Source organism: Somniosus microcephalus, chromosome 31, assembly GCF_052327205.1.
Source record: "Somniosus microcephalus isolate GS21.2 chromosome 31, FLI_Smic_1.0, whole genome shotgun sequence".
Taxonomy (NCBI): domain Eukaryota; kingdom Metazoa; phylum Chordata; class Chondrichthyes; order Squaliformes; family Somniosidae; genus Somniosus; species Somniosus microcephalus.
This window is the reverse complement of record NC_141017.1, coordinates 5,415,761-5,442,295: the sequence shown is the minus strand read 5'-3', so window position 1 is coordinate 5,442,295 and position 26,535 is coordinate 5,415,761. Positions and strand designations below refer to the sequence as shown.

The 26,535-nt window shown below is 50.5% G+C and overlaps 1 protein-coding gene across 1 annotated transcript in view; it reads right to left on the bottom strand.

Moving 5' to 3' along the window:
* The window catches only part of LOC147097544 (uncharacterized), a 51,671-nt gene that overhangs the window by 9,809 nt on the left and 15,327 nt on the right, over positions 1 to 26,535 (bottom strand). Inside the window, exons 2-3 of the mRNA XM_085971396.1 lie at positions 10,923 to 11,119; positions 10,274 to 10,728 (exon numbers count right to left, since the gene is read on the bottom strand). Coding sequence (XP_085827522.1) covers positions 10,274 to 10,728; positions 10,923 to 11,119 — 652 coding nt within the window. The remainder of the gene's footprint in view (positions 1 to 10,273; positions 10,729 to 10,922; positions 11,120 to 26,535) is intronic.

The window sequence follows — 26,535 nt, the reverse complement described above, 5'->3', positions numbered from 1 at the left end:
CGTGGAAATATATCATACGGCTGTTATGGAACACTTGCCCATCACCAGCCAATGTATCGAGCGGGAAACACGAAACGACCCGACATTGGCAAGGGTTTACGAGTTAACCGTGAAAGGCTGGCCGGCGCAGGGTGACGCATCATTGCCGGCCTTTTCGGCAAGGAAGGACCAGTTGTCCGTATGCCGGGGCACATTGATGTGCGGAGCCAGGGTGGTCGTCCCTCAAAAATTACAACATAAAGTGTTGCAGGACTTACACGAAGGTCATCTGGGGGGTGTCAAAATGAAAAGCCGCGCCAGAGCCTACGTCTGGTGGCCCGGCATTGACAGGGACATTGAGGAAGTAGCAAAAGCGTGCCAAGGGTGCCAGGCCTTGAGTGGCCCTCAACGCCATGGCAAAGGATCCACGTGGACTTCGCTGGCCCCTTCCTGGATGCGATGTTCCTTATTGTAGTGGACGCCCATTCAAAATGGCCGGAGGTCATAAAGATGTCATCAACGACAGCCGAAAAGACGGTCACAGTCTTAAGGACCATTTTTGCCCGAAACGGGGTGCCCGAGCAAGTCTGTTCGGACAATGGGCCACAATTTGTGGCAGAAGAATTTCAAGCATTCCTAAAAAGGAATGGAGTGCGACATTATACGTCCGCACCATATCATCCGGCTACAAATGGGCTGGCAGAGCGCTTTGTACAGACTTTTAAAAAGGCCATCAAGGCGATGGGGGAGGAAAGGTTGCCACTACAACACAAGGTGGACAACTTCCTATTCGCATACCGTAATGCTGCACATACGGTGACCAACCAGGCCCCCGCCGTCATGTTCTTTAATAGAAGGTTAAGGTCTCGCCTTGAATTGCTCAGACCAAACATTCGGAGAGATGTGGAAAACCGAGTATTTCGTAGGGCTCCTGACAGACAGACACGGAGCTTCGAGGTGGGGCAGCAAGTGTTGGCCCGTGATTATCGGAATGAAAAGTGGCAGTCTGGTACGATAAAGGCCCACCAGGGACCCTTGATGTACACAGTTGAGACAGGGGAAGGCATAATCAGACGACATGCTGATCAACTTGTGGAGTCCAGAAACCCAACTGATTCACTACCTCAAACGTCTCAGCACATTGTTACAGCGGAATCACGGCCCAGCTCGTCGTTACAGAGGGCTCAGGATTGCGAGGAGTTCAGCACTCCAGTGATCTCCACGGCACAGGATGTGCCATCAGACACCGATGCGTCCAGCAATGAAGGGGTGACAGAAGTACCGCCGCCTACACCGAGACCGACTAGAGAAAGACGTTATCCTAGTCGAGATAGGAGGCCTCCTCAGAGACTGAATCTATAACATGTTTCTGTTTATATATATACTAGCTGGGGAGCCCCGTGTTGCGAGGGCAATTTTGGGGCGCTTGGTCTCCCTGCCCCTGTGTGTCCCCCCTCTCCCTGTCATGTCCTCTCCCTGTCCTATCCCTCCCTCCCCTCCCCTCTCTCCCTCCTCTCCCTCCCCTCCCCTCCTCTCCCTCCCTCCCCTCGCCCACCCCCACCCCTCCCCTCCCCCACGCCCCCGCTCCCCCACTCCCCTCTGTCCCTCTCTCTGGCCCCTCCCCCTGCCCCGCGATTTCCCGAGGCTCTCCCCCCCCCGCGATTTCCCGAGGCTCTCCCCCCCCGCGATTTCCCGAGGCTCTCCCCCCCCGCGATTTCCCGAGGCTCTCCCCCCCGCGATTTCCCGAGGCTCTCACCCCCCGCGATTTCCCGAGGCTCTCCCTCCCGCGCAATTTCCCGAGGCTCCCCCCCCCGCGATTTCCCGAGGCTCTCCCCCCCCCGTGATTTCCCGAGGCTCTCCCCCCCCAACACATCATTAAATATTTACCTTAGTTCCCTAACACACAGAAAGTGTGGGGGAAAAAATTGTGAAAAATCAAGATGGCGGCCACTCACCTCGGTTCAGAAGGATAAGGCCCGCCCACACACGCACCGATTGGTCGACCGGTCAGGTCACCGAAGCGTAGGATTGGCCAATCGTCGAGTCACTCGACACTCAACTGTAGGAAGGAACCCGCCGTCCGATTGGTGGACCTCGACGTCACACGGTCGCTAATGAGATGCTAATGAGCGGAACGCTGAATGTTTTTGGGATACCGCGGGCAGGATTTTTGTCCGGCAGAAACGTAAATACGCCTATGACCGGTCCGGAATCGCAAGCTTTCTTTTGAGGCAACGCGCGCGTCGGTACGCTCTGTAACTTTCAAACGTATAGAGAACGGACAGACAGATATCAGGACAGACAGACATCAGGACAGACATCGGGACAGACAGAAGAGCCGCTTTATATATATAGATAGATAAGTAGACAACTCTTGATGTAAATATGTTATGTATATTGTGTTACCAAATGTTATTCGCCCTAGTTATGGGGCATCTATTGACTTAATTGCACAATTACGTTTTAATTAAAAGGGGAGGAATGTTGTGTATGTAATAGGTATGTTACTTTAAACCTATGGCCAGGGCAGCACTACTTTGTAGGGCGTAGTGATACCATAGTACCACTCCTGGCCATAGGGGTATAAATAGTACTGTGGGTACTGATCTCCCCTCAGTTCCCGCCTGTTGGTATTAAGTAAAGACCTACGTTGAATCTTCCAAGCTGTCTCTTCATTATTGGATTAAGTATAGACACATACTTTACAGAAGGAAGCCATTCGGCCCATCATGTCCGTGCCGGCTCTTTGAAGAGCTGTCCAATTAATCCCACACCCCAACTTTTCCGCCATAACTCTGCAAATTAGTCGCCTTCAAGTACATGTCTAATTGCCTTTTGAAAATTCTTATGGAATCTGATTCCCTTTCAGGTAACGCGTTCAGACCTTAACAGACCTTCTCTGTGTGAAGAAAGTTCTCATTTCCCCTCTGGTTCTTTTACCAATTATATGAAAGCTATGACCTCTGGTTGCCCACCCACTTGCCAGAGGAAACAATTTCTCCCTACTTGATCTATCAGAACACCTCAATTTGGAATACCTCTATTCGCTCTCACCTCAACCTTCTCAGCTCTAAGGAGAACAACCCCAGCTTCTTCAATCTCTCCACATAACTGAAGTCCCTCATCCCTGGTATCATCCTGATAAACCTCGTCTCTACCCTCTCCAAGGCCTTGACATCCTTCCTAAAGTGCGGTGCCCAGAATTGGACACAATATTCCAGCTGAGGCCTAACCAATGATTTGTAAAGGTTTAGCATGACTCCCTTGTTTTTGTATCCAATAGCCCTATTTACAAAGCCATGTATCTCATACACTTTCTTAACTGTCTTATCAACTTGCCCTGCCACCTTCAAGGATTTGTGAATATGTACCCCCAGGTCCCTCTGTTCTTGCACCCCCTTAAAATAGTACCATTTAGATTATACTGCCTCTCCATGTTGTTCCTTCCAAAGTTCATCACTTCACACTTATCTGCAGTAAATTGCAGCTGCCATGTATCTGCCCATTTCACCAGTCTGTCTATGTCCTCCTGAAATCTGCTACTACCCTGCTCACTATTTACTACGTTGCCAAGTTTTGTATAGTCCGCAAACTTCGAAATTGTGCTCCCTATACTCAAGTCCAGGTCATTTATATATAACAAAAAAGCAATAGTCCTAATACTGACCCCTTGAGACCCCCACTGCACACTTCCCTCCAGTCAGAAAAACATTGGTTCACCACTACTCTCTGCCTCCTATCCCTTAGCCAATAATGTATCAAGTTACCACTGTCCCTTTGATACCATATCCTTCTATTTTCTGAATAAGTCTATTATGTGATACTTCATCAAATGCCTTTTGAAAGTCCATGGGGGAAAAGTTCGTCAGCAACCAACATTGCCTGGGCGCTAAATTTAGTGCCCGGCGCAAAAATAGCACCGGCGATCACTAACTTCAGTTTTAGCGCCCCAAGAGGGAGGTGGAGCGCTAATTCAAACGCTCCACTTCCTTCTTAGAGCACTAACCCCGAATATCGGGGCAGTGCGTTCTGCAGCGCTTTGCACTGGGCCACGTCGTGCTGTGTATTGGAAGGGCTGTTCCCCTCATTAAAGGGGAGGGCCCAAGCCCACAACTCTGTGGGGCCCTACCTGGACCACCGGGGAGCGGGGTGCCGTGCCAGCAGCCCGGCACACAAGTGAAGTGCTGGGCTGCCAGATCGCGGCATGGACCCCGCGCTCAAAGACGCAACGAGCCACAACAAGCAAGTCGGCCGATTTTATTTTTCCCCCCTCGCCACCTCCCCTTTACTAACCGCCCCACGCGCCTCCTGTTGTCCGTTCCTGCCCCTTAAGTCGGTTGCTGTCATCGTCCAGCACAGATTCAGGGGACGTGCGGCCAAATTTGCAGGCGGGGTGAAAACTGGGCGCTGAGCACGGTGATGACATCGTCATCGCCTGTGCAGCGGAGTGGGGTGGTACCGGTTACCGCCGCCGCTAAACTCGCGCTGAATTTAACATGTCTCAGTAATCCCTACTATGTCTGGTTCCTCACAACGCATGATTGCCTCCAGCTCCCCTGTTTTATTATGGACACTGTGTGCATTGTTGTACAGACAGTTTAACTCATTTTTAATAGTAGTTCCTCTCACTTTATTTTTAACCGTCTTTTTAAACTCCTGTTTTTTAACTCTATTTATTCCCTAGCCATCAATGTCCTCCCTTTCTTTACTCTTTCCTATGCTCTCCTTTCCTTGTTTATATTTAGGCTGGTTTCATTTCTTGTCGATCCCTCCCCCCTTCTTACTAGTTTAAAGCCTTTGTCACCTCCCTATTTCCCATTTCCGCTAGGACACGGGTCCCACCCCGGTTCAGGTGGAGCCGGTCCCATCGGTACAGCTCCTTCCTGTCCCATGAAAAGGAACCCCTCTTTCCCACACCAGCCCTTTAGCCATGTGTTAATTCTCCTGATCTGTCTGTTTCTATGCCAATTTGCACGTGGCTCGGGCAGTAATCCAGAGATTATTACCCTCGAGGTCCTGCTTTTTAATTTTGCTCCTAACTCCTGATACTCCCTCAGCAGGACCTCCTCCCTGTTCCTACCTATGTCGTTTGTTCAGACATGGACCACGACAACTGGATTTACTTCCTCCCTTTCCAAGTTCCTCTTCAGCTGCTGTGAGATATCCCTTACCCTGGCACTGGGTAGGCAGCACACCAATCGGGATTCTTGTTCTTGGCTGCAGAGGAGGCTATCTATCCCCCTTATTATAGAATCCCCTATCACTACCACATTTCCATTCTGCTCTTCCCCCCCTTGGACAGCCTTCTGAGCCACGGTGCCTTGGTCTGCATTGTGGCTCTCCTCCCCGCAGTCTTTCTCCTTGTCCTCACAGGTAGCGAGTACATCGTACCTGTTGGACAGGACCAGCGTCTGCCGGACCTCCTTCTCAACCTCTCCTAAGTCCGCACTACCCGTCTCCCAAACAGTCACACCCTCCCCTTCCTGAACCTGTGCTTTCCTCTGAGGTGTGACTGTATTCGGGATAAAACTGTCCAGAAATTCCTCCCCCTCCCTTAAGTTTCGGAGTGTCTCTAACGCGCACTCCAGCTCAATGACTCTGAGCCGGAGTGACTGAAGGCAGAGACATTTCCTGCCGATGTGGGAATCCGAGACAGTCTCGCTGTCCACAAACTCCCACATACTACAGTCCTGACCCTCAGTCCCTGCCATCTCTGGACTTTATTATTTTATTTGCTTATTTAATTAGTTAAAGTTTTTAATCAAATGATTATTTATAGTTATATTAATTAATTAGTTTATCTAGTTAAGTTATTGTTTATTAACGTAATAGTGATAGTTCCCCAGCTCTTAATTTAAACCACTGCACTAGCTTTGAGAATGAAACAACACTGTCAGACTCACCAACCAATCACCTACCTGCTATCCTGTGATGTCACTCCTTGGTTTTTTTTTGCTCTCGTTCTCACTCCCCCCGCGCTCTCCCCCCACTCTGCCCCCGCCCTGCCCCCCACTCTCTCCCCCGCTCTCCCTCCCCCGCTCTGCCCTCCGCTCTCCCCCGCTCTCCCTCCCCCGCTCACTCCCCCGCTCTCCCTCCCTGCGCTCTCCCTGCTCTGCCCCCCACTCTCTCCCCCGCTCTCCCTCCCCCGCTCTGCTCCCCGCTCTGCCCCCGCTCTCTCCCCCGCTCTCCCTCCCCCGCTCTGCTCCCCGCTCTCTCCCCCGCTCTCCCCCCCGCTCTCTCCCCCCCACTCTCTCCTCCGCTCTCCCTCCCCCGCTCTGCCCCCCGCCCTGCCCCCACTCTCTCCCCCGCTCTCCCTCCCCCGCTCACTCCCCCGCTCTGCCCCCCGCCCTGCCCCCACTCTCCCCCCGCTCTCCCTCCCCCGCTCTGCCCCCCGCTCTCTCCCCCGCTCTGCCCCCGCCCTGCTCCCACTCTCTCCCTCGCTCTCCCTCCCCCGCTCTGCCCCCGCTCTCTCCCCCGCTCTCCCTCCCCCGCTCACTCCCCCGCTCTCACCCCCGCTCTCCCCCTGCTCTGCCCCCTGCTCTCTCCCCCGCTCTCCCTCCCCCGCTCACTCCCCCGCTCTGCCCCCCGCTCTCCCCCTGCTCTGCCCCCTGCTCTCTCCCCCGCTCTCCCTCACCCGCTCACTCCCCCGCTCTGCCCCCCGCTCTCCCTCCCCCGCTCACTCCCCCGCTCTGCCCCCCGCTCTCTCGCAGCTCTGCCCCCCGCTCTCCCCCTGCTCTGCCCCCCGCGCTCTGCCCCCGCTCTCTCCCTGCTCTGCCCCCCGCTCTCCCCCTGCTCTGCCCCCCGCTCTGCCCCCGCTCTGCCTCCCGCCCTGCCCCCCACTCTCTCCCCCGCTCTCCCTCCCCCGCTCACCCCCCCCGCTCACCCCCCCGCCCCACTCTCACCCCCGCTCTCCCCCCGCCCCACTCTCACCCCTGCTCTCCCCCCGCCCCACTCTCCCCCCCCGCTCTCCCCCCCACCCCACTCTCCCCCCCACCCCACTCTCCCCCTGCTCTCCCCCCAGCTCCCCCCCCGGCTCTCCCCACCGGTCCCGCTTTCCCCCCCCGCCCCGCTCTCTCCCTCCCCACCGCTCTCCTCCCTCCCCTCCCCCTCACCCCCTCACCCCACCCCCCCTCCCCTCCTCCACCCCCACCCCCTCCCCCCCTCCTCCCCCTCCGCTCCCCCCTCCCCCTCCCCCCCTCAGTACTGCCCTGCCGACTGTGCAGCGCTCCCTCAGTACTGCCCCTCCAACAGTGCAGCGTTCCCTCAGTACTGCCCCGTCGACAGTGCGGCGTTCCGTGCACTGCCCCTCCGACAGTGCAGCGCTCCCTCAGTACTGACCCTCCGACAGTGCAGCACACCCTCCAGTACTGCCCCTCCGACAGTGCAGCAATCCCTCAGTACTGACCATCCGACAGTGCAGCGCTCATCAGTGCTGACCCTCCGACAGTGCAGCACACCCTCCAGTACTGCCCCTCCGACAGTGCAGCAATCCCTCAGTACTGCCCCTCCGACAGTGCAGCACACCCTCCAGTGCTGCCCCTCCGACAGTGCAGCACACCCTCCAGTGCTGCCCCTCCGACAGTGCAGCAATCCCTCAGTACTGCCCCTCCGACAGTGCGGCGCTCCCTCAGTACTGCCCCTCCGACAGTGCGGCGCTCCCTCAGTACTGCCCCTCCGACAGTGCGGCGCTCCCTCAGTACCGCCCCTCCGACAGTGCGGCGCTCCCTCAGTACCGCCCCTCCGACAGTGCGGCGCTCCCTCAGTACCGCCCCTCCGACAGTGCTGCGCTCCCTCAGTACCGCCCCTCCGACAGTGCTGCGCTCCCTCAGTACCGCCCCTCCGACAGTGCAGCGCTCCCTCAGTACCGCCCCTCCGACAGTGCAGCGCTCCCTCAGTGCCGCCCCTCCGACAGTGCAGCGCTCCCTCAGCGCCGCCCCTCCGCCAGTGCAGCGCTCCCTCAGCGCCGCCCCTCCGCCAGTGCAGCGCTCCCTCAGCGCCGCCCCTCCGACAGTGCAGCCCTCCCTCAGCGCCGCCCCTCCGACAGTGCATCACTCCCTCAGCGCCGCCCCTCCGACAGTGCATCACTCCCTCAGCGCCGCCCCTCCGACAGTGCATCACTCCCTCAGCGCCGCCCCTCCGACAGTGCATCACTCCCTCAGCGCCGCCCCTCCGACAGTGCATCACTCCCTCAGCGCCGCCCCTCCGACAGTGCAGCCCTCCCTCAGCGCCGCCCCTCCGACAGTGCATCACTCCCTCAGCGCCGCCCCTCCGACAGTGCATCACTCCCTCAGTGCCGCCCCTCCGACAGTGCAGCCCTCCCTCAGTGCCGCCCCTCCGACAGTGCATCGCTCCCTCAGTGCCGCCCCTCCGACAGTGCATCGCTCCCTCAGTTCCGCCCCTCCGACAGTGCAGCGCTCCCTCAGTGCCGCCCCTCCGACAGTGCAGCGCTCCCTCAGTGCCGCCCCTCCACCAGTGCAGCGCTCCCTCAGTGCCGCCCCTCCGCCAGTGCAGCGCTCCCTCAGTGCCGCCCCTCCGCCAGTGCAGCGCTCCCTCAGTGCCGCTCCTCCGCCAGTGCAGCGCTCCCTCAGTGCCGCCCCTCCGCCAGTGCAGCGCTCCCTCAGTGCCGCCCCTCCGCCAGTGCAGCGCTCCCTCAGTGCCGCCCCTCTGCCAGTGCAGCAATGAACGGGCATGGGTTGGGGTGACAATAACACTTTTTTGGGGAGGGAATTTACTTGAGGGAGATTGAGGGATAAAGATAGAAGGAGGGAGAGAGTACTGAAGGGCAATCTTTGTTGCGATGGTAACCACAGGGAAATCCGCTAACACTTCTTTACCCAGAGAGTGGTGAGAATGTGGAACTCACTACCACAGGGAGTGGTTGAGGTGAATAGCAGAGATACATTTAAGGGGAAGCTAGATAAGCACATGAGGGAGAAAGGAATCGAAGGATATGTTGACGGGGTGAGATGAAGAAGGGTGGGAGCAGGCTGGTGTGGAGCATAAACACCGCCATGGAGCTGACGGGCCGAATGGCTTGTTTCTGTGCTGTAAATACTTTGTCATTCTTGCGGAAAACTCTTCCTCATTAATCTCCATCTTGTTGCCGACTTCTGTAAAACCTGAAATGCAAAATATACAGCACTCAAAAAACAAAGCAATGAAAAATGTGCTGAGATAATAAGGAAGTTATGAGAGATAAGAAACTATGCAGAAGAATGCAATATCACTTAGTGATGAGCCAAGAAAGACCATCTGAAAATACCAGCAGGTCTCCTGTAGCATTGCTGGAAAGTGTTCCGTGACCTAGATTGCACTTTCTAAAAATGATCATACGCCCATGGGAGGGTAATCGTGGCAACTGTACTGCCCTTCAGTACTGTCTCTCATTCTCTCTCCCCCTCTCTTTCTCTCCCTCTCTTGCTGTTTCTCTTTAGTTGAAATACAGAAAATGTGATGGAGTTATAGAACACATGACTGAGACAGGGTAAAAATATAACACAGCTCATTGATACAAGCCCTCGCAGATATAATACGTCTTATTATCTTTGCAAAATGTGCTTAAGGTGCAAGTAAATTCCCTTCCCCCCAAAAGTGTTACTCTAACCCCAACCTACCACATTAGTTCACATTTAACCTGTTCATTGCTGCACTGTCGGAGGGGCAGTACTGAGGGATCGCTGCACTGTTGGAGGGGCAGTACTGTCGGAGGGGCAGTACTGAGGGATCGCTGCACTCTCGGAGGGGTAGTACTGAGGGATCGCCGCACTGGTGGAGGGGCCAGTACTGAGGGATCGCTGCACTGTTGGAGGGGCAGTACTGTCGGAGGGGCAGTACTGAGGGATCGCTGCACTGTCGGAGGGGTAGTACTGAGGGATCGCCGCACTGGTGGAGGGGCCAGTACTGAGGGAGCGCCGCACTGTCAGTGGGGCAGTAATGAGGGAGCGCCGCACTGGTGGAGGGGCCAGTACTGTGCTGCACTGTCGGAGGGGCAGTATTGAGGGAGCGCCGCACTGTCGGAGGGGCAGTACTGAGGGGGCGCCGCACTGTTGGCGGGGCAGTACTGAGGGAGCGCCGCACTGTCGGAGGGGCAGTACTGAGAGAGCGCCGCACTGTCGGAGGGGCAGTACTGAGGGAGCGCCGCACTGTCGGAGGGGCAGTACTGAGGGAGCGCCGCACTGTCGGAGGGGTAGTACTGAGGGATCGCCGCACTGGTGGAGGGGCCAGTACTGAGGGAGCGCCGCACTGTCAGTGGGGCAGTAATGAGGGAGCGCCGCACTGGTGGAGGGGCCAGTACTGTGCTGCACTGTCGGAGGGGCAGTATTGAGGGGGCGCCGCACTGTCGGAGGGGCAGTACTGAGGGGGCGCCGCACTGTCGGCGGGGCAGTGCTGAGGGAGCGCCGCACTGTCGGAGGGGCAGTACTGAGAGAGCGCCGCACTGTCGGAGGGGCAGTACTGAGGGAGCGCCGCACTGTCGGAGGGGCAGTACTGAGGGAGCGCCGCACTGTCGGAGGGGCAGTACTGAGGGAGCGCCACACTGTCGGAGGGGCAGTACTGAGGGAGCGCCGCACTGTCGGAGGGGCATTACTGAGGGAGCGCCACACTGTCGGAGGGGCAGTACTGAGGGAGCGCCGCACTGTCGGAGGGGCAGTACTGAGGGAGCGCCGCACTGTCGGAGGGGCAGTACTGAGGGAGCACCGCACTGTCGGAGGGGCAGTACTGAGGGAGCGCCACACTGTCGGAGGGGCAGTACTGAGGGAGCGCCGCACTGTCGGAGGGGCATTACTGAGGGAGCGCCACACTGTCGGAGGGGCAGTACTGAGGGAGCGCCGCACTGTCAGTGGGGCAGTAATGAGGGAGCGCCGCACTGGTGGAGGGGCCAGTACTGCGCTGCACTGTCGGAGGGGCAGTATTGAGGGAGCGCCGCACTGTCGGAGGGGCAGTACTGAGGGGGCGCCGCACTGTCGGCGGGGCAGTACTGAGGGAGCGCCGCACTGTCGGAGGGGCAGTACTGAGGGAGCGCCGCACTGTCGGAGGGGCAGTACTGAGGGAGCGCCGCACTGTCGGAGGGGCAGTACTGAGGGAGCGCCACACTGTCGGAGGGGCAGTACTGAGGGAGCGCCGCACTGTCGGAGGGGCATTACTGAGGGAGCGCCACACTGTCGGAGGGGCAGTACTGAGGGAGCGCCGCACTGTCGGAGGGGCACTACTGAGGGAGAACTGCACTGTTGCAGGGCCAGTACTGAGACAGCGCTGCACTGTTGCAGGGCCAGTACTGAGGAAGCGCTGCACTGTCGGAGGGGCAGTATTGAGGGAGCGCTGCACTGTCGGAGGGGCAGTACTGTGGGAGCACTGCACTGTCGGAGGGCCAGTACTGAGGGAACGCTGCACTGCCGGAGGGGCAGTACTGAGGAAGCCCTGCATTGTCGGAGGGGCGGTACTGAGGGAGCGCTGCACTGTCGGAGGGGCAGTACTGAGGGAGCATTGCACTGTTGCAGGGGCAGTACTGAAGGGTGTGCTGCACTGTCAGAGGGGCAGAACTGAGGGAGCGCCGCACTGACGGAGGGGCCAGTACTGTGCTGCACTGTCAATAACAAGTACTGAGGTAGCACTGCACTGTTGCAGGGGCAGTACTGAGGGAGCGCTGCACTGTCAATAACAAGTACTGAGGGAGCACTGCACTGTTGCAGGGGCAGTACTGAGGGAGCGCTGCACTGTCAGAGGGGCATTACTGAGGGAGCGCCGTCCTGTTGCAGGGCCAGTACTAAGAGAGCACTGCACTGTTGTAGGGCCAGTATTGAGGGAGCGCTGCACTGTCGGATGGGCAGTACTGGAGAGAGCGTTGCACTGTCGGAGGGGCAGTACTGGAGAGAGCTCTGCACTGTCGGAGGGGTAATACTGGAGGCAGTGCTGCACTGTCGGCGGGGCAGTACTGAGGGAGTGCTGCACTGTCGGAGGGGCAGTACACTGATTGCCAGCTCTGTGTGGTGGGCCGGGCCAGGGGGGGGGAACAGCGCAGCCTGTGGAGGAGCAGTGAATGACAGACCGCAACTTCTGGATTTCTGCATTGGGCTGTGCCTGCACTAAATCATGAAGTTCAGTTAGTTTCAAAGGCAAAATGATGGCAAACACTGCCAGTTCGCCGTCATCATGGACCGCAAAATCGGGGCCAATACAAAGACACTGGTGTGGATTTATTTTGACCCGAATTTATAATATACCGCTGTTGAAATTCACAAAGAGATTTTTTAAAGAGGATAAAAAGGCAGCTTTGGAGAATTACAAAGTTACAATTTGATCTTTTTCAAAGCTGTTTTATTATTGACTTAAACAGCACGTCTGAAACTGCCACCGTGCTGGCTGACTCCTCCCCACCCCCAAGGGCTTTTCACAGTGAACAAGTAATTAACCCCTTACTTCTATTTGCCACCTTGAATTGCTGAATGTAAAGACAAGTTGTATTAGGTTTTTAAGTTTCAGCTCGAAGCGATACCACCAGGCTCACTACTGCGAAAATTCTTGTGGAACAAGTTCTTTTGAAGTCGGGAGTTGGAGGCGATTGCTGGTGATAATGGACAATGCTTTGTGGGCTGGGTCATGAAAGAAATGTGCACAATGTTCGGGATAGAACAGAATTTCCATATCCCATAACAACCGCAAGAACAAATCGAACAGTTAAAACTGAGATCTTAAAATACCCCTGAGTTTGATGGCAATTGGAGGAAGTGTGTTTGAAAGTATTGATGTCACACAAATTTTCCTACTCTGTTAAATTTTTCTTGGTACCTTTGCTTTCCGATTGATGTAAGCGTATGATTGTAGAATTTCATCATCCAGTGCTATGAGAAATGGTACACGATTTTACTAAGTGCAATTTGGGAAGGAAATCAGGTGAATTGACATAAGGAGAATGTGGGAACATGATAAACCATGTACAAGCAATTAAAGGGACTGTTTAAAGGAATAAATAGGCAGACAGGAGATGTTGTATCAGAACAACAAAGACTATAAGAAACAATTGATCACAAAGGCAATTATGTGTACTTTGTATGGAGGTTTTGGTTTAATTAATTAGATCAAAAGGGGTTAAATGATTGGTTCCCAAGTTTTATATCAGGCAAACAAATGAAAATCTAGAAATTAAATGGGAATATGTTTTGGTGTAAGGAGTAAAGATTCGGATTGGTGTATTATGTCAGGAAGCAAAGAGACATTATTTTGGAGGCAATAAAACTTCAATTTCCTGATACACATCACGAATTATGGGAATTATTGATGAGATAATTTAATGATGGGACTGTATCAAGCCTCTCATTGAATGGACAAGCAGGAATGTTTTTATCAATTAGATGAAAGATCCTTTTTGGAACAGAAGGTAGATTTTAACATAATTTCTTAAAGCAGGTTTCTCCCCCTCTGTAGAACATGACTTAAATGTTTCCACAAGACACAAAATCAAGCACTGACAAAATGTCTTTCTGTCTCTCAGTGACAAAAGTAAAATGAGCTGGCACAAACATGGCAGCAAACAGTGGGCTCCTGACTATACTGACTTTGAATGAAATGGTCCCTAAGGGCTCAAGGCAGTAAACTTCATGGCAGAAATCAGCCATCTGTTGATCTGCTCCTGTTGCCACAATTACAAGCCCGAGTAGGACAGACACAGTTAAGCAGAGTCTCAGCCTCTTGGTGTCCACTCTGATCACTGTTGAACGCACTGAATGACTCTGCACCTTCAGGTGGATCTGGTGTTTGAGCAGCGAGTTCAGATCTTTTTATGCTGTATTCTGAAGATATTTTTGAATACTTTAGGCAGAAATATTAAATGCTGAAGACAAAAAGCAGCTAATTGATTCTGGAATTGTTTCTTCGTTCCAACATTGTGATGGATTTAGAAATCATCAACTCCCTGAGTGTCGGCTCCAGGGAAGTCTGAACACCCGGGGCAGCCATTTTATAAATGATTCCAGCGCTCAGACTGTGAGGCTGATAAATTCCCCAGTAATACAGCAATAACATTGGTGACGTGTCAGGAGTGGCTTGTTCTGTATGTTACAATTCAGCCTCACTCCCAAAACTCTTTCCTTGTTCTCACTGTAAAAGGCAGCTTCCATTAGCAGGCCCACACTGTTATGTTCATTAATAAATAGACATTCTTATTATGAACACAGCTAGCTTTTGCTAGCTACTTTTATTGAGCACATGTGGACTTGTACAGCATCTTGTAGAGGCTTCCATCTTGACTGCTGCCTTGTGGGTAGCCTAGCCTCATGGGTAATGTAGCTTAATATAATATATAGCTGGGTAGTGTAGTCTTATACATACAGCTATATACAGCTCTACGACTCCACCTAGTGTCCACTATAGAATGACATGCTATTGATCACTACATCCCCCTTTTGTTGAGGTTTAACAAAATCAATATCAATCAACTTTCAAGAAAACAATAAAGATAATATCAGTAACACCTTTGTTAGTGCTCTATAAACATAAACATTTTCAAAACAGTCAACACATTTTCAAAGCTTTACATTGTACTCAAAGATTAAGTCTATCAGGCTCTTTTACTTCACGTGTGGATCTTCTCAACACGGGTATGTCTGATGTGTCTTCATGAGATTGTTCGGGCGGTGAATGACAAGATGCAGTTGCGGCATTGTCATCAATCTGGTCTTGAATAGTCTCTTGTGTTTTTAGGAGGGAACGGCGGTTCCTCCTGAGAATCTGTCCTTCCTCAGTTCTCACAGTGTATGACCTTGGTCCTACTTCCTCAAGAACTGTAGCTTTCCTGTTCCATGCATCTGGATCCTCAATCCTGACAACATCATCCTTTGTCAATGGTTTTAGAGTTTTGGATGACTTGTCATAGTATGATTTCTGTTTCAGCTTTAACAGTTGAAGTCTCTGTCTCAGTTCCTCACTCTGCTTTTCTTTTGCACAGCAGGGTAGCGTGGTGCGCAACTTGCGACCCATTAGTAGTTCAGCAGGTGAAGAACCACAGTCTAAAGGTGAGGCTCGGTAGCTCAGCAGGGTGAGATAAGGATCAGACTTGCTTTCTGTTGCTTTCTTCAGTAGCTGCTTGAGAACTTGAACACCTTTCTCTGCCTTACCATTTGACTGAGCATACAAAGGACTGGATGTGATGTGCTGAAAGTCATAATGTGCTGCAAACTGTTGCCACTCCTTACAGTTGAAGCACGGACCATTGTCGCTAACGGCAATCCTGGGAATTCCATGTCTGGCGAAGATGGATTTCACATGCATTATGACACTGCTTGCTGTGGTGCTTGAGAGCAGCACCATCTCAGGATAGTTAGAATAGTAGTCAATCACTATTAGATAGTCTTTACCATTTAAATGAAAAAGGTCCATACCAACCTTTTGCCATGCTGCTGTTGGTATGTCAGCTACTATAATTGGTTCCTTTGCTTGTTTGTTTTGGTGTTTCTGACATGTCTCACATTTGCCTATCATGTTCTCAATGTCCTTATTTATGCCAGGCCATTAAACAGTGTCTCTTGCTCTCCTTTTGCATTTTTCAATTCCGAGGTGTCCCTCATGAATCCTTTTGAGCATGTCTTGACGTAGAGCCTGTGGAATGACTATTCTGTTCTGTTTTAGTAATAGTCCACTTGCGACACTCAATTCTGACCTTATGTGAAAATATTTTGGACAGGAACCTTTTGGCCAACCATGATGAATGTTCTCTATCACTGTTTGTAATACTGTATCTTTTACTGTTTCTTCTGCTATTTGCTTTGATTTTGTGTCTGACACGGGCAGCGCAGCAGTGACCATACTCACATGAACATCCATGTCTTCTTCAGTAGAGCTCCCATGACTCATTGTGGGTGCTCGGGATAGTTCATCTGCTAACACTATGTATTTGCCTGGTGTGTAGATCAGTTCATAGACATATCTTTGCAGCTTCATCATGAGTCGTTGAATCCTTGGAGACATCTCATTCAGGTTTTTTTTTATGATGGCAACCAGAGGGCTGTGGTCTGTCTCAACTGTGAAGGTGGGAAGTCCATATATGTAGCCATGAAACTTTTCTAGTCCAACTACCAAGCCTAGACATTCCTTTTCAATCTGGGCATATCGACACTCAGTATCAGTCATAGACCTGGAGGCATAGGCAACAGGCTTCCAATCTTCACCCTCTGCTTGTAGCAAGACCGCACCTCGGCCATCTTTTGATGCATCCGTTGACACTTTGATTCGTTTGGTTGGGTCAAAGAAGGTGAGTACAGGTGTGGTTGTCAGCACTGTTTTGAGGTTTATCCACTCTTGTTCATGTCTTTCTGTCCATGCGAACTCATTTGTTTTATGTAGCAGGTCTCGCAGACAGGCTGTCTTGGCTGACAAGTTAGGAATGAACTTTCCAATGAAGTTTATCATCCCCATGATGCGTAGCACTCCTTTTTTGTCAGTGGGTCGGGGCATTTTGAGTATGGCGTTTACTTTTTCCATATCTGGCTTTATTCCTTTACCAGATAGATTATCTCCTAGGAAAGTGACTTCCTGGACGCCAAACTGACACTTGGCTTTGTTGAGCTTCAGTCCATTCCGGCGTATGCTCTGTAGCACTTTAGTCAGTCTCTCATTGTGTTCTTTCAGTGTGGAGCCCCAGATGATGATGTCATCAACATAGACCCGAACTCCTTCCAGACCTTCAATTATGTGTTCCATCGCTCTATGAAAGATTTCAGATGCAGATATTATCCCGAAAGGCATTCTGAGGAAACAATACCTGCCAAATGGTGTGTTGAAGGTACAGTATTTGGTGCTCTCTTCATCCAGTTTTAGTTGCCAAAATCCTTGTGAGGCATCGAGCTTTGTAAAGTATCTGGCACCTGACATTTCACTGGGGATTTCTTCTCGCTTGGGAATCTGGTAGTGTTCACGTTTTGTGTTTGCATTTAAGTCCTTTGGATCCATGCATATTCTTAGATCATTGTTCTTTTTCTTTACACATACCATGGAGTTAACCCAGTCTGTTGGCTCTTTGACTTTCCTGATGACACCTAGTGTGGTCATTCTGTCCAGTTCATTCTTGAGCCGGTCACGCAGGGGTGCTGGAACTCTTCGTGGAGCATGTACCACTGGCTGAGCATCCTGCTTTAGCTGGATCTTGTAAGTGAATGGTAGAACTCCAAATCCTTTGAACACATCCTGGAAATTATTCACTACAGAATCCACCGAGTCATCTGGTCTGCTTATGGCACAGTTTATACGGTAGACTCTTTTGACCAGTTCTAAGTCCTCACAAGCTTTGTCACCCAGTAGTGAATCAAGCCTTTCAGCCACAACAGAAAACATGAGATGATGCACTTTGTCTTTGACAGTCACTTTAAGTCTGCATACACCTAAGCTATCTATTTTCTGTCCATTATAGTCCTTCAGTAGTACTGACTTTTTCTGTATTTTGGGCTTTTCTTTCATATTGTTAATGTCACTCATACTGATTAAGTTTGCTTTTGCCCCAGTGTCTAGTTTCAAGGTAACTAATGCTCCATTTACCTGCAGCGGGATCATCCATTTGTCCTCTTTTACTGCATTAATTTATCACAGAATCACAGAAACCCCACAGTGCAGATAGAGGCCATTTCGGCCCATCGAGCCTGCACCGACACATATCCCACCCGATCCCCGTAACCCCTACACCAACACATATCCCACCCTATCCCTGTAACCCCACGTATTTAATCCCCCTAACACTAAGGTTCAATTTATCATAGCCAATCAACCTAACCCGCACATCTTTGGACTGTGGGAGGAAACCGGAGCACCCGGAGAAAACCCACGCAAACACGGGGAGAATGTGCAAACTCCACACAGACAGTCGCCCGAGGCCAGATTCGAACCCGGGTCCCTGGCACTGTGAGGCAACAGTGCTAACCACTATGCCATTGTCCATTTCTGAGGGCTGCACATTTTCTGTATCCTTTTTGATATTGTCACATGACACCATTCCTACAAAAAATGTCTCACTTAAATCAGTGTCTTCAATTACATTAACTCGTTGCCCTTTCTTAGTTTGTACTTTTGAAAAGCATTGTTTGGCAAAGTGATTCTTTCCATTACACTTTGTGCACATTTTTCCAAATGCTGGGCATTGTCTTAACTGGTGTTTGTAACCACAGCGTTTACAATTTAAAATTTCATCCTCCGATTGCTTTTCATTCGTGATTTCACTGAAAGTCTGTGCGTGCTTTCGAGCTAGCTCGCTGGCTTGGCATATTTTCACCGCATTTTCCAAATTTAGTTCAGTTTCTCTCAACAAACGTTCCCTGACTTTTTTTATCATGAATACCAAACACAATCTGGTCACGAATCATGGATGCTTTGAGCTCAGAGAAATTACATGTCTGTGCTTTCAGTTTCAGATCAGTTATAAAGCTATCTGTAGTGGCGCTTCTTAGTTTCCAAACAGGCAGGCCACTGAGCTGTGGGGCCTTTAACAACGAGTAGACGCGTGTCGAAATAAAACGTTCCCAAACGTAGCTTTGTCTTTTAAACTGTTTACTATAACACTTAACAAACGGAATTACAAAGCAAACACGTATAAACGAACATGGTCAAAAACTGTACTGCTCCAAACCTCACAGCTTCTGCCTCTTTCGACCACGTGCAGTTTAAACTGTAAAATGGCTGCACCCATGTGTGGCTTAAGGACTGTTCCATTGTGGCAAGAATGAAGGGGGTGTCGGACTATACTACTGGAGCAAGAAAATAGGGGGTTTCTTAATACAATAAGTCGGTCAGGTAAATTAACTGTATTATGCCATTTAGCCACTATTTTAAAGTATTTTCTTAAGCTTTTATGGCTCTTACATTCCGGCCCCTAATTGACTAGGCACATGAAGCATATCAATTACTCAAACATTCTTAAGAGTCATAAACTAATGAGTTCAACATATTTACAATATAAATGTCCACTTTTTTCGTTCAGGAACCTTTCACGCTACTTCTTGTAGCAGGCAGAGCTTTGTGATCGGTCTTTCCAGGGTACTGGTCTTGGTTTGCAAACAAACGCGACGAACGACGCCTCTGGAGTCTGGCATGGTCTTAATTATTTTTCCCATCAACCAAGAATTTCTAGGGGCTGAATCATCCACGATTAAGACAATGTCTCCGACAATGAAGTTCCTCTTTGTTTTGGACCATTTTTGATGCTCCTGTAGCAGAGGTAAGTATTCTCTTGTCCATCTGGTCCAGAAAAGGTCTGACATATACTGAACTTGCCTCCACTTCCGACGGGCATACAGATCTTCCTTTTTGAAGACTCCCGGGGGCATGGCTGGCTGTGTTTTCAACAACAACAGGTGGTTCGGAGTCAGGGCTTCGAGGTCATTGGGATCATCTGATGTCTTAGTTATCGGTCGGTCATTAATGATGGCTTCGACCTCGCACAGAACGGTTTGGAGTCCCTCGTCGTCAAGCGCTTGCTGCTTCAGTACAGAACTGAGTAGTTTTCTTACGGTGCGTATCTGTCTTTCCCAGACACCTCCGTGGTGGGATGCAGCCGGAGGATTGAAGATCCACTTAATTCCTGTTTGCATCATGGCTTCCTGTATTTTAAGCTGATTCCAACCTTCAATCGCTCCCCGTAGTTCTCTCTCCGCTCCGACGAAATTGGTGCCATTATCAGAACGCATAATGGACACCTGTCCTTTTCTACAGACAAAGCGCCGCAAGGCGTTAATACAGGAATCAGTGTCAAACGTGTGTGCCACCTCAATATGAACTGCTCTGATGGTCAAACAAGTGAAAAGCACACCATATCTCTTGACAAGGCTCCGTCCTCGCTTTACCTCGAAAGGCCCAAAATAGTCCACCCCTACGTTTGTAAATGGGGGCTTGTCTGGTAACAAACGGTCTTCAGGCAGGTCTGCCATTTTCTGCTCCCCAGCTCTAGCATGTAACCGTCTGCAAACAATGCATTCAGAGAGTATTTTTCTTATTACGGAATTAGCTCCTGGAATCCAGTATCTTTGTCTTAGCTTCGCAAGCACGTGATTCCTCCCACTGTGTCCAATACTCTGGTGTATATGCTGAAGAATGAGGGTAGCAACCCGGAGGTCCTTAGAAAGGATAGCAGGATGCTTGGCCTCCTCTGGCATAGCAGATTTGTTTAGTCTCCCTCCCACCCTCAGTACTCCATCTTGCAGTGTAGGGTCCAGCTTGTCGATATGACTACCTTTCTTGATTGGAGTATTTCGCTGTAGAGCTTCGATTTCTTCTGGGTATCTTTGTCTTTGACTGAAGCGAACTATCTCCTTCTCAGCCTTGGCCAAATCCTCCACGGTCAGTGAATTCTTGCCCAATGTGGTCTTGTGCTGATGCATGTACTGCTGTAGAAGCATTCTCTGCTTATCAGGGTTACTTTCAGACTGATGGATAGTGGCTCGGTACTCTTTTCTCTTACCGCTCCGGTGTAGCAGCAACTCTTTCAACCTTAGGAACCATGCAACTGCTTTCCTCAACTGGTGCCATCCTGAGAAATGGTTAACAAGCTTGTTCACTGTGTCGAAGTTCACTTTCGTATTTATGAGATTTACTGTGACTGATCTCTTGACTTCGACGTCGTCTTCAGCAATCTGACTTGGCATATCTGGTCTTTCTGGCCATGATCTCTCTGTTTCCAGCAGATAACTTGGGCCTTGTATCCAAGTTTCGCTCCTCGTGAAGTTTTCAGCCTTCAATCCCCGTGAGGCTTGATCTGCTGGGTTTAATGAGGTGTTTACATACCTCCATTGAGATGGTTGTGTAGCTTCTCTAATGGATGAGATTCTGTTTGCTACGAAGGTCTTGAAGCGTATCTTCTCATTATATACTTCAGCACCGTCGTGCTATCCGTCCAGAAGACAGATTCTTCTAATGGGAGCTGTAACTCTTTACGCATCACCTGGTCAACTTTAACTGCAACAACCGCTGCCGTCAATTCCAGTCTCGGGATGGCGACCTGCTTCAGCGGAGCCACCCTGGATTTCCCCATGAGGAAGGCACAATGTTTCTGGCCCTGTTGATTTGTCAGCAAGAGGTAAGTAGCCGTGCCATAGCCGTCCTCACTGGCGTCCGAGAAATGATGTAGTTGAGCCGTCCTTGTAACTCCAAAGCTCGCGGGCTTGATGCATCTACTGACGTTGAAGCTAGAAAGTTGTTGCAAATCTGTCAGCCATCTGTGCCATCTCTGAGCTTGACCTTCTGGGATATCTTCATCCCATCCTCTCTTGTCTCTACACAGCTCTCGTGGCATCAGCTTCACCGGCAGAATGAGTGGTGCCAGGAATCCGAGAGGGTCGTAGATGGAACTGACCACGGAGAGAATCCCTCGTCTTGTGGATGGTCTTTCGTTCACCATTATCCTGAAGTTGAACGTGTCTGACTCGATGCACCATTGTACACCAAGAGCTCTCTCGATAGGAAGGACATCGTGGCTCAGGTCCAGATCTTTGACTTCAGTGGCTCTTTCCTTTTCTGGGATAGAAGCTAGAACTGCTCTGCTGTTGCTTATCCACTTAGTCAGGTGGAATCCTCCATTCGAACACAGAGTTCTAAGGTCTCTTGACAGTGCGATGGCATCGTCTTCTGTTGACACGGACTTCAGACAGTCATCGACATAAAAGTTTCTGAAGATTGTCTCCACGGCCTCTGATGGTGCTTTGCCTTTGCCATCTTCTGCAGTTTTTCTGAGAGCGTAGCTTGCACAGCTGGGAGATGATGTGGCTCCAAACAAGTGTACGGCCATTCTACATTCCACCATCGCTTGACTAACGTCGCCACCTGGCCACCAAAGGAAACGCAGAAGATCAGCATCTTCATCAGGGATTCTGACTTGGTAGAACATTGATTCTATGTCTGCCATCATGGCAACGAGCTCTTGTCTAAACCTAGTCAAGACGCCAATGAGGGTATTAGTAAGATCAGGACCTTGAAGCAGCTGATCACTCAGTGAAGTTCCTCTGAATGAGGCAGCGCAGTTAAACACTACACGGATCTTTTTCTTCTTTGGGTGATACACCCCGTGATGAGGAATGTACCAGACCCTTCCATTGTCTCTGTTCAACTGTTCTTCAGGCACTTTTACAGCATAGCCTTTCGCTATGATGTTTCTCATGAAGTCTTTGTAGTCTTCGTGAAAGTCGGGGTTCTTGTTCAGCTTTCTCTTTAGACTGATGGCGCGTTGCACTGCTATGCAGCGATTGTTCGGCATCTTCGCGGTCTGTCTTCTCAGTGGCAAACCAATGTGATAGTGGCCATCAATGAACTGTGTAGACCTTGTCATCAAATCCATGGTCTTCTTGTGACATCTCTGTCTTTTCCTCACAGCTGCGTTCTGAGAAGTCTGTGTTGAACTGCTGTATCAACAGCTCTTCAATGCTTGCGATCGAGATGCGATTAACTGTGACATTTTGTCGTTCCTCCTTGTTCGACTTGTTGCCATCATCTCTCCTTACCGGTCCATTGACTACCCATCCAAGGGCTGTCCTGACGGCGTAGGGTCTGTCATCCTTGCTGTTTATCACCTGCCATGGCTCCATAGTTTTGTAGGCATTGGTTCCAATTAATAGGCCAATTTCTGCTTCAATGTATGGGAGACGCACCTTTTCTAGGTAAGGCCATCTATCCACATCCTTCTGCAGGGCTAGGTTCCCTATTCTAACAGGAATCTCCCTCTGTGTGAAAACATTAGGCAGGTCTATGAAGTCCTTCTCTTCAAGTCCGCACACTTCTAGGTCTGACAGGATATAACTTTGCATTGCCTTCTCATGACCCATGGTGCGTAATAGGATTTCTGTTCTTCTGCCTCTAACGTTCAGCTGTCGCATGAGTGATTCTGTGCAGAACGTTGCTGAACTACCTGGATCCATGAAGGCGTAAGTCTCCACAACCTTCTCACTCCTCTTAGACTTGATCCTTACTGGTACGATGGCAAGAATACAATCACTGTCACCGGCCCCAGTAAGTCCACAAGTCTCTGGTTCTAGCGACACCAGAGCACTTGAAACAACCGTCTCGTCGGTATTGTTTTCTTCACTCTTCTTAGGGACTTGTTCTTCTTTATGGATATGCAGCAGACTGGGATGTTTCCGAGTGCACTCTCTGCATGTTGTTCTTTGCTTACAGTTTCTACTCAGGTGCCCCTGAGAGAGACATCCAAAACATAGGCCGTTGCACTTCAGGAATTCGATTCTGTCCTTATGTGGCTGTGCCTTGATGTCGCTGCAGAAATCCAATGTATGATTCTTCTGGCAGAATAAGCATGGCTTCTGAAAGGCATCAGCAGACGTCCCTGTGCTGCTCCTTTTGGTAGAGGAGTTCTGGGACCTTTCTTCCTTGGCCTGAGTGACGATAGTTGCAAAGCTGCTTCCCCTGGAACCACCTTTCCTGAGAGTCTTTGATTCAACAGGCTTGGCTTTCACTCTTCCATCAGTAGTCGGGCTGACATCCTGGATGTTTCCAAACAATGGGTCCCTAGCAATTTTAGCCTGTTTGTCTATGAAATTCACTAAGTCTGCAAACCTGGCTCTACTTTTCCGTCTCTCCATTATCTCAAAGGCTGTTCTTCTCCATTGTTCTCTCATCCTGTAAGGAAGCTTAGTGATGATGATTCTCATAGTCGTAGGATTGTCCATCTCTTCCATGAATTCAACATCCTCCATGGTGTTGCGACATCCTATGAGGAAAAGAACGTATGCGTTCAATGCCTCTCCGTCCTCCGATCTGATCTGGGGCCACTTGGTAGCCTTTTCAATATATGCAGTGGCTATCTTCAGCTCGTTACCATAGTGCTCCTGCAGCAACTTCCTGGCTTCTATGTATCCCCGGTCCGGTCTCATGTGTTCACAGCTTCTGACCAGGTCTTGTGGTTTACCACTGGTGTACTGTCCCAGGTAGTACAACTTATCACTGCTGCTCTCTGTTTTGGAGTCAATGGCTTGTTCAAAGGATCTGATGAAGGGCTTATACTTGAGTGGGTCGCCTTGGAACACTGGTATGTCTCTTTGAGGGAGTCGAAACAGATTCTGTTGTTTTACAAGCATCTCTGTAATTTCGTTCTGACGTTGCATCACTCGGTATAGGCTTCTCCCTGTGTCTTCAGGCCTCTGGTGGTCATCAGCAGGGTCTAGTCTAGACCGTCTGACGTCTGGGGTAGCATCACGTGCTCCTGTTAGTGACGAGGCCACTCTTCCACGCTGTAATGCCAGGGGATTGCCTTCGGGCTCTGTTGTAACTCTTGAGGGTGCCCTGGATCCAACTCTATGTGACAACGTTGACTGGCAGTGGCTCCCGCCATCCCGTGAGCCTTCATAATCTTCGTACGCACTCAACCTGGCGTCTGAGACCTCGATAGCTGTTTTTATCTCCAGCTGTTCTTTCTTTGCCTGCACCTGGGCCCGTTGGGCCTGCACTTGGGCCTGCAGTTGGGCCTGTTGGGCCTGCAGTTGGGCCTCTTGGACCTGCAGTCGGGCCTCTTGGACCTGCAGTCGGGCCTCTTCCCATTCAAGAGCTTGCTTCTCCGCTAAAGATGCTGCGCGCGCCATCAACGCCGCCCGTTCAGCCTCCGCTCTCATGCGTCGCGACGAGCTTGTGGTGGAAGCGACTGACCTGCGTCCAGAAACAGAGCTACCTTCTTTTCGATTTTTGCTCGGTCTGGCGGAAGTCTCTGAAATGCTATCGTCTGGTCCGACTTCATCGTCAACTTTATCTTTCTCTGCTGTATCAGCATCTTGACGAATCTTTAAAATCCACTGTTCCGTGGCCTTGATATAGTCCTTAATGCTGGTTGATTTAAGATCAAACCAGTTGTGCTGATCATCGTTTCCCTCTTCTTCAGACAGAAGTGCTAATACACCTTCATTGAGTACATTAAATTCTTCATGCAGCTTGGAGAAATCGTAATACATTATGTCTTCAGCTTTCTTAATATTAGCATTATCTTCCATGAGGCGATCAATTATCTTCATTTTTCCAGTTATCTGAGCTAATTTAGCCTTCCTTGCACCTATGCTTCTATGTAACTTCTCTTCCATTGCCTTTGGGGTGAGCTTTATTTCCCTCTTTTGGCTAGCAATCCTTCTGGCTGAGGGAAGCTCCTGGCTCCGCAAGGCCTCGGCCATTTTACCCGCAGCTCTTATTTAGCTTCTCAATAGAATGAACAAAGCAAGTAACAGTCACTGTACCTTCGCTTTCTTATATTGTCGTCTGGCTCCGTGACCATTCATGTATACGTTCGCCGACGATTCCGTCCCTTCCTTCTTAGGGAGCGAGTTTTTGACTAATGTAGTGGCGCTTCTTAGTTTCCAAACAGGCAGGCCACTGAGCTGTGGGGCCTTTAACAACGAGTAGACGCGTGTTCGTTTATACGTGTTTGCTTTGTAATTCCGTTTGTTAAGTGTTATAGTAAACAGTTTAAAAGACAAAGCTACGTTTGGGAACGTTTTATTTCGACACGCGTCTACTCGTTGTTAAAGGCCCCACAGCTCAGTGGCCTGCCTGTTTGGAAACTAAGAAGCGCCACTACACTATCAAAAGTCTCATTTTGTTGCTGTGTCCGAGAACGGAAGATGTATCTTTCATACGTCTCATTCTTTTTGGGAGAACAATGTGCATCAAATTTCTGTAGCACATCGTCTAATTTGTCTCTGTTCTCCACTGGATTAAATACAAATGTATTAAATACCTCTATCGCCTGTGGGCCTGCAACCGTAAGCAGCAACGCTATCTTCCTTGCGTCTGGCTTCGTACCAAATCCGATGGCTGCAATGTAGAGTTCGAATTGCTGTTTAAAAGTCTGCCAATTGTAGTCGATTTTTTCTGTGAGTTTCAAATGCTCTGGTGTCTTCAAATTCTCCATGTCGCTTTTCACAATTTTCAGCAGATCTTCACCACCCTGGTACCATGTTATGTTCATTAATAAATAGACATTCTTATTATGAACACAGCTAGCTTTTGCTAGCTACTTTTATTGAGCACATGTGGACTTGTACAGCATCTTGTAGAGGCTTCCATCTTGACTGCTGCCTTGTGGGTAGCCTAGCCTCATGGGTAATGTAGTCTTCATATAATATATAGCTGGGTAGTGTAGTCTTATACATACAGCTATATACAGCTCTACGGCTCCACCTAGTGTCCACTATAGAATGACATGCTATTGATCACTACACACACCTCGGGGTAAATTTGACTTTGGCCGATATCAGATCAGCCGCCCGTTATACATCCCTTCAATAGAAATGACAATCGGGAGAGATGTATAACGAGCGGCTGATCGGATAGCGCCCATTTTATGCTACCCGCCAAAGTCACAATGACCCCCCTGGTTTAAAAATATGTCTGAAAATCCACGGTTGTCTCAGTTGGTAAGTTCTCCTGCGTTGTGGAACTAAACCATACAGACCAGGAAGGACCCAATGGGTGAAATTTGTCTTGGACGGCAGCACAAGTCGTGCGACAGCGGATCGGCCGCCCGTTTTACACTCTGCCCGGTTCCATTGGAGTCAATAGAGAAGAAAATCGAGCTCCCGCCCAGGACGGGTTTCAGCTCCTGGT